Source organism: Rattus norvegicus, chromosome 13 (assembly GCF_021556685.1).
Source record: "Rattus norvegicus strain SHRSP/BbbUtx chromosome 13, alternate assembly SHRSP_T2T, whole genome shotgun sequence".
In the NCBI taxonomy this organism is placed as follows: domain Eukaryota; kingdom Metazoa; phylum Chordata; class Mammalia; order Rodentia; family Muridae; genus Rattus; species Rattus norvegicus.
Window position 1 is genome coordinate 43,734,529 of NC_141546.1, and position 13,674 is coordinate 43,748,202.

A 13,674-nucleotide genomic window follows, 5' to 3' on the forward strand; every position below is an offset into this window, starting at 1 on the left:
GCCCCAAATCCTACTGTCTAGTCGTTCTAATTTTAGCTGAAGGGACTGATTCACGATGCCTTTCTTTAAAGTTTACGTTATGATGGTAAAAATAATGGTGCAGGCAGGAGTCAAGTCTATGAAGTTAGAACGCTGATAAACGTCTTACCCACACTCTTAATGGAGTAATATATTGCTGAGTGTCCTTTGTTTTCAGATATCTAAAATGAGTAGAGAACCTTACAATATGTCTAAATGGCGTCAGACTAATGTAAGCGAGCTGTCTATATCTGTTATAGTTAATTGCTGTGTATACCCTTTCTCCTCTTGAGTTATATTAATTGAGTAAAATTAGAAATTTGCTTGTTGTCTTCCTTCCAGTATAGAACATCAATATCACATGATCATTAGTATTTCCTGAATAATAATATTTGGCTCACATAGAATTCAAGAATTGTGAGACATTGGCTACCCTGGTCACAGTGAACTTGGTTGTTGTATATCTTTTGGAATAGAACACCTGGGAAACCCCTGCTGTAGTTTGCTGCAGGCCTGGTTGCCAGTGTGCGAGTAAGTTAAATCTAACAAGAAACCAAGGTGCTTATTTTATGCTGAGCTTGTGGCGTGATTTGATCCTACTCACAGTTCGGACAAGGGCAACACATGCACACAAAAAAGTCTAAAAGAATTTATTGACTGAGGAGATGCACTCTATAGATTTATGGCAAGCTGGATGCAACATGATTTATAGAGAGAAACTGCATGTGACCCTCACTAGCTTAAGCTCCAGAAATAGGACACCCAAATCCTTCCATAGAGAATGCTAAGTTTCCATCCTGGGTTCCGAACTAGTTGTCAAAGTGTAAATCATGCTATTTCTTGTTCAAAGAAGAGAGCTAAAGAAATGCAAACAAATGCCAGTGAATAATCAGGGTGCGGGTTGTTACATGTAAGAGTAGAGGTCATTCAAGTCCTGTGGTGGCAAGAGCTTGGAAGTCCTTGATTTATGCTGTGTGGTTGAGTGCCTCAAATGCCCCCTTGTAACTCTCCTTGAGATTCCCAAGGATGGTAGCTAAGCATTCTGTAAGGTTATATTTTGAGTATTTAATTCCATGGCCTTAAAGAGAGATAGCAGATCAATGATATCCATTGTTGTTATTTTTTTAATTGGTCCTAAACTTAGCAATTTTTGTATCATGGAAATAGTCATTATTGTTTAAATGATGTCTAAATAGTTTATTCGTTACTTTCTGTCTGGCTGTCACCAAATAACCTCACAAAAATTAAGGAAAAGAAAGGTTTTCTTGGTGTTACAGCTCAAGAGATGAAACCCATAGCAGTGGGAAAGGAATGGTGACAAACGGGCCAGGCCAGTCACATTGCATGTAGTTAGGGATCAGAAAATGAACAGGAAGTGGACAAGCTATCAAGCTTCAAGGGCATCTTTCAGTGATACACTTCCTCCAACAAGGTTCTACTGCCCAGTTTTACCATCTCCCAAAACAACACTACCAGCTCATGACTAGGAGATCAAACACATGAGCCTTGGGCAGGGAAGAGGTTAAATTAAAGGGATTTTGGCTAGAGATGTAGCTTAGTAAAGTATTTGCCTAGCACTGAGAACACCCTGGATTCAATGTCCAGTACTGTAAAAAGCAGGCATGGTGACACATGCCCATATCCTACCACTTAGAAATCTGAGACAGGAGAGTAAGATATTAATTTGACACCATCCCCACCTCTGGAGCAAGTCTGAGTTCAGAAAGGGAATATAAGACAACAAGTTTGAAGAATAAACTTAAGGACCCAGATTGGTTGACAGAATTTGAGTCTAACAATAGAAGATAATGTGGGTGAGATCAGAGCCTGTAAATGTAACATATCAGGAAGACTGAGGATGCAAGTCCATGTCACTAATGGATCTCAGCTGCTTCTCATTCATTCATTCTTTATTTTTCAAAGTCATGTTGTTGTTACTATTTTTCTATGTCATTTTAAATTATATAAAAACAAAGATGTACACTCAAAGCAAAATATAGCTTCTATTTCTGGCATCTAGTCAAAAGAGAAATATGTATTAAGAGGGTATCCATGTTCTCTCATGGCAACAGCCCAAGAAAGCTGAATAATAAGAAACCTTTTAGGCACGCAGATACCCTTCATTTTCCTACAGTCTTAGTACGTTTTCCAAACTTACACTTGATCATTCCCCCTCACTTATGCCTGTTAAAGGATTGTTAATGATTCCGTAACATTCCAAGACCTATCCATGTCTGAATTACTGGCTCTGGCTGTGGGAGTTATAGAGAGAGTGGGATTCTAGAATCACTGTCTGTATAGACAGGCTAATGTGCAAAGCTCAGAGCAGCTGTACAGGGAACTTTTAAAGCAGGAAGCTGTGTATGGTCAGACACTAGACATAGACAAATATGTAAGCCTTCTGTGCAATGTAAAGTGACAAGGATGCTCAATGCAAACAGGAGACCTGGGCATATCTATGAGTAGACGCTGCTGCAGACCCTCACTGATACTCCCGGATTATAGACAGCAATGGATGCACCCTGTTCATCATTTCATCTCGCTCCCTCAGGCTCTGCCCAAGTTCTCTTGAAAGACACTTTTACACTCCCACTCTCCCCACATTTTCTCTTTTCCTTTCCATTCTGTATCCCTCCATCTTATAAATAAATTATGCCAAGGTAATATATGTTTGAGAGCTACAAGTGTTCACGTGCAAGTTTCATCTGCTGCCCGGCAGCCTTTGCAGGATCAGTGGGAAATACTGAAACTCTTTCTCTCTTTGTCCTTTCAGGCTTTAGAATGAGACAGCGCCATGTGCTCATGGAGTCTACAGGGCCCGTGGGGCACTGCCCTCATCTGGCAGAGTCTGTACCTTGTGAGGATCCAATGTGCTATCGGTGGCTTGCCTCAGAAGGGATCTGCATCCCTGATCACGGAAAATGTGGCCTGGGACATCGTATCCTCAAGGCTGTCTGTCAGAATGAGCGAGGTGGGAGATGGTGACGTACTGAAGGTTAAATTACACTGAACAAGGGGCAGTGTTAATCTTTAAAGGTTTTTTTTCTGTTTTGTTTTGTTTAGTTTTGTTGGGATTTTGCTGGAGGAAGAGAAGCTCCCGCTTTCCTACATTGGGGCATTTATGGTGAATTCGGTGACAGATTACTGTAGCGTGGTTATGTGGTCACTTCATGTGAGAGCCACAAACCATCACTAAACACACTGTTTGATTATGCTTAAACACAGCATTCTGAAGCCACTACATTCTTTGGGAAAAAAATGCTTTAATTCAGCAAGACAAACGGCAAACAAAATTGTCCCAGCTATGAATACAGGACAAGCTTTATTTTCTTCTGCTAAGATCATTTTTATAGCATGCTTTTATTAAATGTTAACAAAATGCTACCTGTTGAAGATGCCAGGGTTTAAAAAAGAAAAGAGGAGAGGAAGAAAAGATTAAGTAAAACCTTTTCGTTTATATAACATGAGGCCAGAATCCGTTCTGGATATAATGCTAACATTTTCAACAAGCTATTTTTAAGTATAAGCTGTCGGGATTTACACAATTATTAACAATGATGTCTGTCCTTGATCACCAAGCTTTTGGTACAATGCTTGTTGGAAATGAAGTGTGGTTTAAAAATATGTAAGTCATATGGCAGTGAGAAAAGTGACATTTAAAAAATCTTTATCCTGCAGATTAAAAAGAACTCCATCTCTCAGAGGGATGAGGAGCACGTCTCCTAATCAGCTCTGCCGTGCAAGTCTCTGTTCACAATGCTCTCTGTGTGTGAGATGAAATGTTTTGACTTACGGAGCGAAGTAATCCACAGAATGGGAGGAAATTACAAAGCAGCTTCAGGATGGATATTAACATCCTCACAGGGCTGACATGTAGCAAACTCTTCCTCCCTTTAATTTCTTCCTTCCTCTCCTCTCTCCCGCCTTTCTCCTTCACTTCCTTATCCTCTTTTTCTTTCTCTAAAATAGCGAACTTAAGTAGGCAAGTGTGCATTTTCTTATTAAATGATGTATTGTTCCCCTGAAGAAAGCAGATGGTTGCTTAATTAAATAGAAGGCAGCAACAGATTGCAATAGCTGCAATAAATAGTTGGAACTAATAGTCTCTGCTTCGAAAACAAGCATGTAATGTTTGCATGGGGCAAGGTGTGCCTTATTAGTGAAGGCACATAAGATCCCGTCTGTGGTGTTTCCTTGGATTATGATTTATATTAGAAAAAGTATGATTTCTCCTTCTCCCTGGTTCTTGGCATATTCATTCTGGCCTCCTTGTCATTTCCTGGGGAGTCTAGGTTCTTCACTGCCTTACTTGATCTCTGAATCTAACTTAGGACATGAAGCTCATAACTTCCTTGCTGTTTTCACATGTGTTAGAAACGTCTTTATTCTAGGAAAATGACTCTGGCTTGGTTTCTCTGTGTAACCTCGGATAGATTACTAGAAGTTTGAAACTTTCATTCATAGTCCTCAACCACAAGGACGTGGAGAAAGATTGGGCTCATTATTAATCATCCCTTCTAGTAAAATCTCCACAGGGGTCTTTGGACTATGGAGTGCAAAGATAAAAACTTCCTTCCACATAGATACATAGAGATGCAGGTAGAGTGGTATACCTAGATGCTCTGAGCCCAACGGAATGGCTTCTTCTCCTATGTATCTCCTCTGTCTATATGCATGCCACTGTTAAAGTGCCTGATTTTGCCAGCTCATCTCTTCCCTCGAGCTATTTATCTTTATATCTTGTTCTTTATAGTAGAGCTGTAAACGTAAGTTACTAGTTTCTTTTTCTAGCATTCTTCAGCTATCCAGGAAAATTCTGGAGTCTGAGAAAAGGTTTGTAGAAAGTCTAATTTATAACCCGGGTGGGGTTTTTTATTCGAGTGTGAGGGGTTAGACTTAATGCCATCTCCAAGGAAATAGTTCATGGCAGTGGACGTGAATGGTAGGATACCCAGGTGATGAGGAGGAATTGCTTGGTGTTGAAATCACCCTACTGATCTGATCCTAGAAGTACTCTGTGTTGAGTGTGGTGTCTGAAGTCTGAAGTGGCAGGCCCTGTCCTCAACTTTACCTCCACCCTGCTTGGAATTTAAACCCCTACCATCTACCTATTGGATGGTCCAATGATTTAATTTATGGAAGAATATTCTTTAGGTCTCCAGAGGAGGGAAGATAAACTACCTTTGAGTGTTAGCATTCTGAGAATTAAAGTAGGTATATGAAAGTGATCAGTGCAATATGTAATGGAGATGCCTCTTTAGAGCCCGCACTTTTCAAAACAAGCTTACAATATATGTTTGCTGTCATGTTTGGTCTGTGGAAGTGGGGTAACCAAGAGTATTATATATAGTGCAGACAGTACTAAAGATTAGAGTGAGCACATCTATGCCTTCTTTCCATGCTCTAATCTAGAAAATGGAAAGCTCGTTGGGTGGAGTCCCATAGCAACTGATCATTGTGCTTTGATCATCTCATAGCAAGCTTGAGAAAGTTGTCGTGACAACCTAGGTTCACAGCCTTAGAGGTTTTCTCCATAGTGTATGATCTGCCCTCTTTAACTGCTGTAGGGTTTCCTGTTTCCCATGACACAGCAGTTTCCAAGCTCTGGGAAATTTGGAATTTATAATTGCTACCCTTAGCTCTATGCAGTCTGAGGGTTTTTAAATACCAGGATGAACTTGATCTCTTGTGAGGCAGCAGCCACCTTCATGGTGATAAAAACATCATGCTGACCTCCTGATAGCTGAAACAAGCTCTTACTCAGGGAGAAATTGCAGACAAGATCTGGCTGTACCTCCTGGGGCTCAGCAGCTATGTGCATCTGTGATTGGCTGTGAAAGAAAGGCAGAGAAGTTTCCTATCAGGGTCTTCCCATAACCACCTCCTTGACAAAGCTGCTGTCATTCATTTAATGGTTGAGAAGGAGATGTTTGGAACAGTTTCCTGAGTTTCTTTGCTTATGACAGTTGATAGTTATCACACTGAGTTTATCAATTGCTCTGCAGACTTTTTGTTTCAGAATTTATTTCAAGATAAATGGATGCAGCCAGAAGAAATTGTCTGCTACTTGATATGAGAAACTCCGAAGCTCATATTAGATCTAGTCAGACTTGAAGCTGACTAGAATTCCCAAGGGCAGCTTCCTTTGTCTTCCTTAGGTTTGTTTGTAAGTACCTGTCAGGACTCTGGATAGAAAATATACAGAAAGAATTCTCACAATCTCTTGAAATATTTGTGTTCCATTCAGACATAGAAGCTGAGGGATTCTCCCCAATCATGTGTGTTTCTATGCTATGCATATGTTTGTGTATGTGTTCACATGTTTGTGGGTATTCATGTGTTCATGTATGTGGAAACCCAATGCTGACAATGTAAACTTTCCTCAGTTGCTTTTGACCATATTCACTGAGGCTGAATCTCTCAGGTGAAGTCAGAGTTTAATGATGAAGTGAGTCTGTCTATCAGCTAGACAGGAGTGTCTTTTCTCCATCTTCTGAGCTCTGGAGGCCCAAGCTGGCTACCATGCTTTAGGCATTTATTTGGGTTCAGGAGATCCAAACTATAGTCTTCACACTACAAGGCTTTAACTCCAGAGCTGTCTTGCTTGCACTCCAAGAAAACCACACACACACACATACACACACACACACACACACACACACACACACTTATACAAAACTCTCACATACATACACATACAGTACACACACATGCACACAGATACTCACAAATACACAAAGACATACATACATACTTGTACATATATACTCATAAAGACACATACACACATACAACCAATACACAAAACCACACACATTCACAGAAAAACACATTCCAGTACACACTCACCAACACAAACACACTCACACACACAAACATTCCCTATATATTTACATATGCACACCATACACATACACACATGCACACACAAACACAACACACACACACCACATATACACATTCACAAATATAGACCATACACACACATACACACACACACACACACACACACACACACACACACACGCATCATTCTTTAGGTTTACCTTTCTTTAATTTTAATTTTTTTTGAAAGGAGGTTTTGTTTGCCTCAAATTTGTGACCTCCTACCCTAACATCTATTGTCCTGGATCCACTTTTCCCTTGGAGTAGCCAGGCCTATTGAGCATGAAGCTTAACTGGGCACCAACTGGGGATGAGTACACAGAGAAAAAACACACTCAGGAACAGTTTTGGGGACCTGGTTCAATTCATTAATGATGGGGAATATTTATGCCTCTGAGGAGGTGGCCCAGGTCTTTGGGGCAAGTTTTGCCTGGCAATGTACCATTATTGACCAGGGAAGATGTTTTACCTGCATATCCAGGAACTGTTGTCTGGGATCAGGGTGGGGGTAGGAGGTGGGCAGTGGTGGGTTATGGAACCTTATGGTCAAGCAAGGTGTGAAGCCTGATAAGTGTTGGTAATAAATAAATTCCTACCAAGGTTATTGGTGGGGGATCTGGGTTGGAAGGGAGGAAGTAACCCACTCCTGCTCTCTCTCTCTCTCTCTCTCTCTCTCTCTCTCTCTCTCTGTGTGTGTGTGTGTGTGTGTGTGTGTGTGTGTGTGTGTAGGATGTTGAACTTTCCTCAACCCCTTTTGCTGTAACTCTGGGCCATAATGACTTCTAAAACTCCCAGTGTTAGGATTGCAGAAAGGAGAGAACCACTGTACCCAGCTGCCTGTGGGACATTTGTTGATGCCCTATGTATTCCTCTTACCACAAAGAAGCTGAGTGGACTTTCAGTCTCAAGATATTTGTTCATACTCTTACCTAGGAATCTTCAAAATTATATAGTTGGCCAAATGGAAGCTGGGAAGTAACCGGGTGAAACCAAGTTTCCTAACCCTGATTAGTCAGCTGTTCTCTGAGAGGCTCCTCTGAGAGCTGTCTCCTGAGAGGCTTCACCCAGCAACTGACTCAGACAAATACAGATACCCATAGCCAAATAACAGATAGAGCTTGGGGACTCTTTTGGAAGAATAGGAGGAAGGATCTCTGGCCCTGAAGAGGATAAGAACTCTATAGGAAGAGCAACAGAGTCAACTAACCTGGACCCTTGAGCTCTCAGAGACTGAGCCATCAACCGAAGAGCATACACAGGCTGGGCCTAGGCTTCCCATACATATGTAGCAGATGTGCAGCTTGACCTTCATGTGGTCCTGAACAACTAGAGCAGGGGCTATCACAAAAGCTATTGCCTGTCTGTGGGATATGATCTTCATTTCCAGCTGCCTTGTCTGGCCTCAGATTTGTTATGCCAGTGGGGATAACCGGAACCCCACCCACTCAATGGGAAAGGGGAGAGAGTTGGGGGTAAAGGTTGTGGGAAGGTGTACCTGGGAGTGGGTCAGTGACATATGTAAAGTGAATAATTAAAAAAAAAATAATTTGATCTACAGACACACGTTTAAGTGAAGTGCAGGGACACACGCATGAAGATCTCAGCTTTATCCCACAGAGACCACATTTAAAAGGCTGTATGTAACAATCTGCGCCTATAATCCCGGGACTGGGGAGGTAGAAACAGAAAGATCCTTGGGGTTCACTGGTTGCTATTTCCACCAAATTGATATGGTCTAGGGATCTTGATCCAGTAACTTTCTCTTCCAGTTAAATAATTAAAAGATAGAAAAATAAATCTCAGACAAAGCAGATAGCAACAGGTAAAACACACGTTATTTTTTGTAATTATTTAAATTTCATTCCTATCATAGACTGAATTTTTGTGTACAAGTAGTCTTTGAAGTAACTCTCTCAGAAAATATGAACTTAGTAAATTTTTTATTGGATAGTTTTTATTTACATTTCAAATGTTATTCCCTTTCCCAGTTTCCCAGACATAAGCCCCCTATCCTATTCCCCTCCCCTTCTTCTATAAGGATGTTCCCCTCTCCAAACAACCCCCCTTCCCACCCTCTGACCTTCTCCTTTACTGGGGAGGTTCAACCTTGGCAGGACCAAGGGCTTCTCCTTACACTGGTGCCCAACAAGGCCATCCTCTGCTACATATGCAGCAGGAGGCAGTTTTGACTATTATGTGTCCAGAAGAATTTTTTTTTTTTTGGTTCTTTTTTTTCGGAGCTGGGGACCGAACCCAGGGCCTTGTGCTTCCTAGGCAAGCGCTCTACCACTGAGCTAAATCCCCAGCCCCCAGAAGAATTTCTTTTCTAGTCCAATCTATTTGTTTCTTGTATGTTTATGGGCATCTCTTTCTTTAGGTTAGGAAATTTTTCTTTTATAATTTTGTTGAAAATATTTACCAGCCCTCTAAGTTGGGAATCTTCACTCTCTTCTATACCTATTATCCTTAGATTTGATCTTTTCATAGTGTCCTGGATTTCCTGCATGTTATTGGCTAGGACCTTTTTGTGTTTTACATAATCTTGGGGGTTGTATCAGTGTTTTCTATGGTATCTTCTGTCCCTGAGATTCTCTCTTCTATATCTTGTATCCTGTTGGTGATGCTTGCATCTCTGACTCCTGATCTCTTTCCTAGGTGTTCTATCTGCAGCGTTGTCTCCCTTTATGTTTTCTTTATTGCTTCTACTTCCATATTTAAATCCTGGATGGTTTTTTTTTCAATTCCTTCACCTTTTTGGCTGTGTTTTCCTGTAATTCTTTAAGGGAGTCATTTATATCCTTCTGAAAGTCCTCTATCCTTATCATAAGATGTGTTTTTAAGTTTAAATCTTGCTTTTCCAGTGTGTTTGGATATCCAGTGTTTGCTTTGGTGGGAGAACTGGCCTCTTATGATGCCAAGCAGCCTTGGTTTCTGTTGCTTAGGTTCCTGTGCTTGCCTTTCACCATCAGGTTGCCTCTGGTTTTAGCTTGTCTTGCTGTCTCTGACAGTGGCTTGACCCTCATGTAGGCCTGTGTGTCAGCACCTCTATAGACCTGTTTTCTTTTCAGCCAGATCTGGGAACAGAGAGCTGTTCCTGGGTTTGTGTGACTTGAAGTCTTCAGGTGGGTTGCTTAGAGCAGAAAAATTGGTCTTACTTTTGCTCTCAGGTGTGTAGGTGCTCTTGGTGACTGGCTTTCAGCTCTTGGCACAGGCAGAAATCCAAAAGGTCCTGCCCCTGACTGCTTCTAGGTCACTGTGCCCAGAGGGTAGAGATGACACTAGGAGGTTTCCTCTTGGGTCAGGAATGTGGGCAGAAATTAGTTGTCTCCTCTGAGTTCTCAGGGTTTTCTGCATTTCTGTGGGTCCAGCTCTCTCCCCCACAACATTTGGGTGCAGGGAGCTCTGAGACTGGTTCAGATCAGGTCAGGGTGCAGGCAGAAACTCACTTTATTAAAAGTGAAGATGTAGGAGAAAATACACAGACATATAGACACCAAACTACACACACACACACACACACACTTACCATAAGTAAATACACATCTTCACATGCACTGACATATACACACCACAGACACACATATACACACAGAGACATACATAGGCACATACCAACACCAACACACATACTACACAGGTACACATATAAACACACAGACACATATACATAGACACACACATCACACACCCACATACATACACACACACACACACACACACACACACACACACACATTGGGTAGGGTAAAGTTGACAGAGATAGAAGCAGAAGGAAAGACAAGCAAAATGTGTGTGTGTGTGTGTGTGTGTGTGTGTGTGTGTGTGTGTGTGTGTGTGTTATGGGGACAGTTGACAGGCAACAGCTTCAGGTAAGTGTGAGCATATTTGACCAGCTTGCTGTGTTAGACAGAAAATGGTACTGCACACAAGAAAAAAAAACTGAATAGGTCTTTGCCTCAGTTCAGGAAGATGAGGAAATGGCCAGAAGATTGCCATCCTCATAACCTTTACCTCCCTTTCCCTATCTGCATGTCAGGGATCTGCCTAGTTCCTAGTCCCACAAGAGGAGAAAACTCAAAATTCACTGAGAAGTCCTTTCTTGCAAAAAATGGTTAGAGAGCAACAGAGGTAGAAACCTAATGTAGACCTCTGTCTCCAGACACAAGAATGGGATCTATGGACCACCTAGGATATAGTTAGTTGTTTGTAGATTTCCCCAACTGTAGGAACTGATTTCCAGGGCTTTGAGAGGCTTTGATTCTTTTCACCCAGCATATTATCATTACTGTGGGTCCATAGAAGTTGTTGCCTATTAGACTGCGAACCACTTATTCTTCATTCATTGATGGGAACACTTCTGAACTTTAAAGGAGCCATTTTGAAAGTGGCAAAAATGCCAAGCCAATCCACTCAGAGAGTAAACCCATACATTTCACTGACCTTGGCTTAAAGTCTGATTCTCAAACTTAGAGTAAGTTCAGTACTGTTTCAGTGGTAAGTAATGAATATTTATCAGTATGTGACATCTTCAGAACTAGCTGCGACATTTTCCACACAATCAGAGAAATGTTTCTAGTAGATCCAGGGGACCACTTGGATCTTCCTCTATGTATCAAAGATTCAAAGTGGTCAATAGGGCTATGGTGAGGTAAATGTGGATCAGTCCACTGTTCCATTAGATGCAGGGTGGTCAATACTTCCTCTGCTCCATGTTTTATCAAATATTCTTACATGAAAGGAGAAATAACTATTTGTATACTTCAACCAGGCATGTTTCTTCAGAGATAACGTGACACAGATTCTGTGGATACTTACGGAAAGGGAATGATTGGCCTGGTCAAGTAGCACATATCAGGAGTAGCAAAGGTCACATATTGACAAGAACATCGAGTTAGAATTCTGAGTTGTCACATAAGATCCTTTATATACAAGGCTTCTTATTTTCATCTCTGCACTAGACCTTTCCAATGTCAGTAGTTACATTACGTGTGAAGAACAATTTTCCTACCTTTAGAATGGCTTTGCTTTCCATCTCAATGAAATTTTTTTTCCTTTTGTAAGATTTCATTTTATTCTGTGATGTAGACTAGCAGGTTTTATGTACTGGTTCTCCAACAGGTTCCCAAGAGAGAGATGGCCAGGATTTGAGAAGATGAAGAAGTTTTTGTTACCAGGGGTGGGCGCATGGGTGATGGGGATGGGGCGTGTCTCCCATGCTAATGGCTCATGCAAGCAAGCTTATTAAAAATTACAGAATCTCATATACAGTTTTTGGAAATGAAATGGGATAAAAAATAGGCAGAAAGCTAATCCAGTAATGTCTCACAAAAGGGGCACAGAATACCTCAAGGTGTCAGAGACAGCAGCCTTGAACTCCTAACTCCAGTCTCTTGAGGGTGAAAATCCAAGTTCCCAGGAGCCCAAACAATGACTCCTGGAATCCCTGGCCCCAGTTCCCAAATGGAACTCGCCACGTTGGGCCCTTGTCAAGGACACACAAATTGGGTTCTTTTGTCCTTTCCTTGAAGCCTCTGAGAAAGCCCTGGGTCAGCCTGCCTCTCAACATTTTTTATTGTATGGTTGTGGCAGGGAGGTTGTTCACATAAGTACAGTACTCCCACAGGCCAGAAGATGGCAGTGGATTCCCTGAGCTAGAGTTAGAAGTGGTTTGGAGCCCCCTGCCTAACTACATACATTCTTTAACCACTGTGCCATCCGATCTGTAAGGCCACTGGAGCGCATCCTTGTAGGTGGTCTTGTCTACTCTTTAATCCCCACACAAGTGGATGCCCTCTAAGTAGTGACACCAAGAATGGTGGGACCTCTTCCAGGGTGGCTTTGTTTAGTGAAACCTTCCAGGATATTCTTTCTTTGAGTTGGATTAAGATGGTTTAATATTTTTAAATCTATGCTTAGACTTAGAAGCTTTGTTTGTTTGTTTTATTTTTCTATTTCAAGGAATGTTTTATGGCTTGCCTGTGAGGCTGCTGTTAAATCCCAGAGACACTTTTATCATTTGTGCTTCATGGGGATTCTTAATAGGACCTCTCGTTAGCCAAGTCTTTCATTTCATTTCATTTCATCAAGCCCCTTCGATCATGCCACATCTTCTGTTCCTCAGGTGAAGCCTTAGCATTCCCTTTGTATACCTTTTTCTGTATCTTAGAAGACTGTCTACACTTCATTTCAGCACAAGATTTATTTCACTGGACATTAGGAGGTAAGAGAGGGGACTAATTCATCAGACATGTCTTTACCATGAGTTGATTCCTGTGGTGAAGACACATATTAAAGCGATGTATTCAAACTAGAACCCCTGCTGAGATCTGGAAGATCTGAAACAAATTTCAAGTATGAATTTTCTAAAACATTTGAGTCATGTTAACTTGCTTTGATATAAGTCTGAAGTTTATTAAGATGTGTATTTTAGGAGGATAATGATAATTGGATTTTTTTAAAGAAAGGCTCCTGTTTCTCTTTTAAATAGAAAAGCAAAGCATCCACCTTTATATCAGGATGCAATTCCTAAATTATATTGCATCACTTAAAGCGGTCAATGAGAGGGTAGAATGGCTGTGTATTTTAGGTAGACAATAAGAGTCCAGACAAATGAGATTTTGAACTAATGAGACTTGATGAATCCTAGCATAAGCTGTACACTCTACCTCAGGTAGAACCTTCACCTTTACTAACCATGTTCTTGAACATGTAAATGTGAAACACACAGTGACACACATGTGCCTTGTTACTTGAGGAATTTCTGTGGCCACA

At 41.2% G+C, this 13,674-nt stretch overlaps 1 protein-coding gene across 1 annotated transcript in view; it reads left to right on the forward strand.

The window, feature by feature from the left end:
- The window catches only part of Thsd7b (thrombospondin type 1 domain containing 7B), a 902,908-nt gene that overhangs the window by 408,085 nt on the left and 481,149 nt on the right, over positions 1 to 13,674 (forward strand). Inside the window, 1 exon segment of the mRNA NM_001191669.2 lies at positions 2,792 to 2,989. Within this exon segment, the coding sequence (NP_001178598.1) occupies positions 2,792 to 2,989 (198 nt within the window).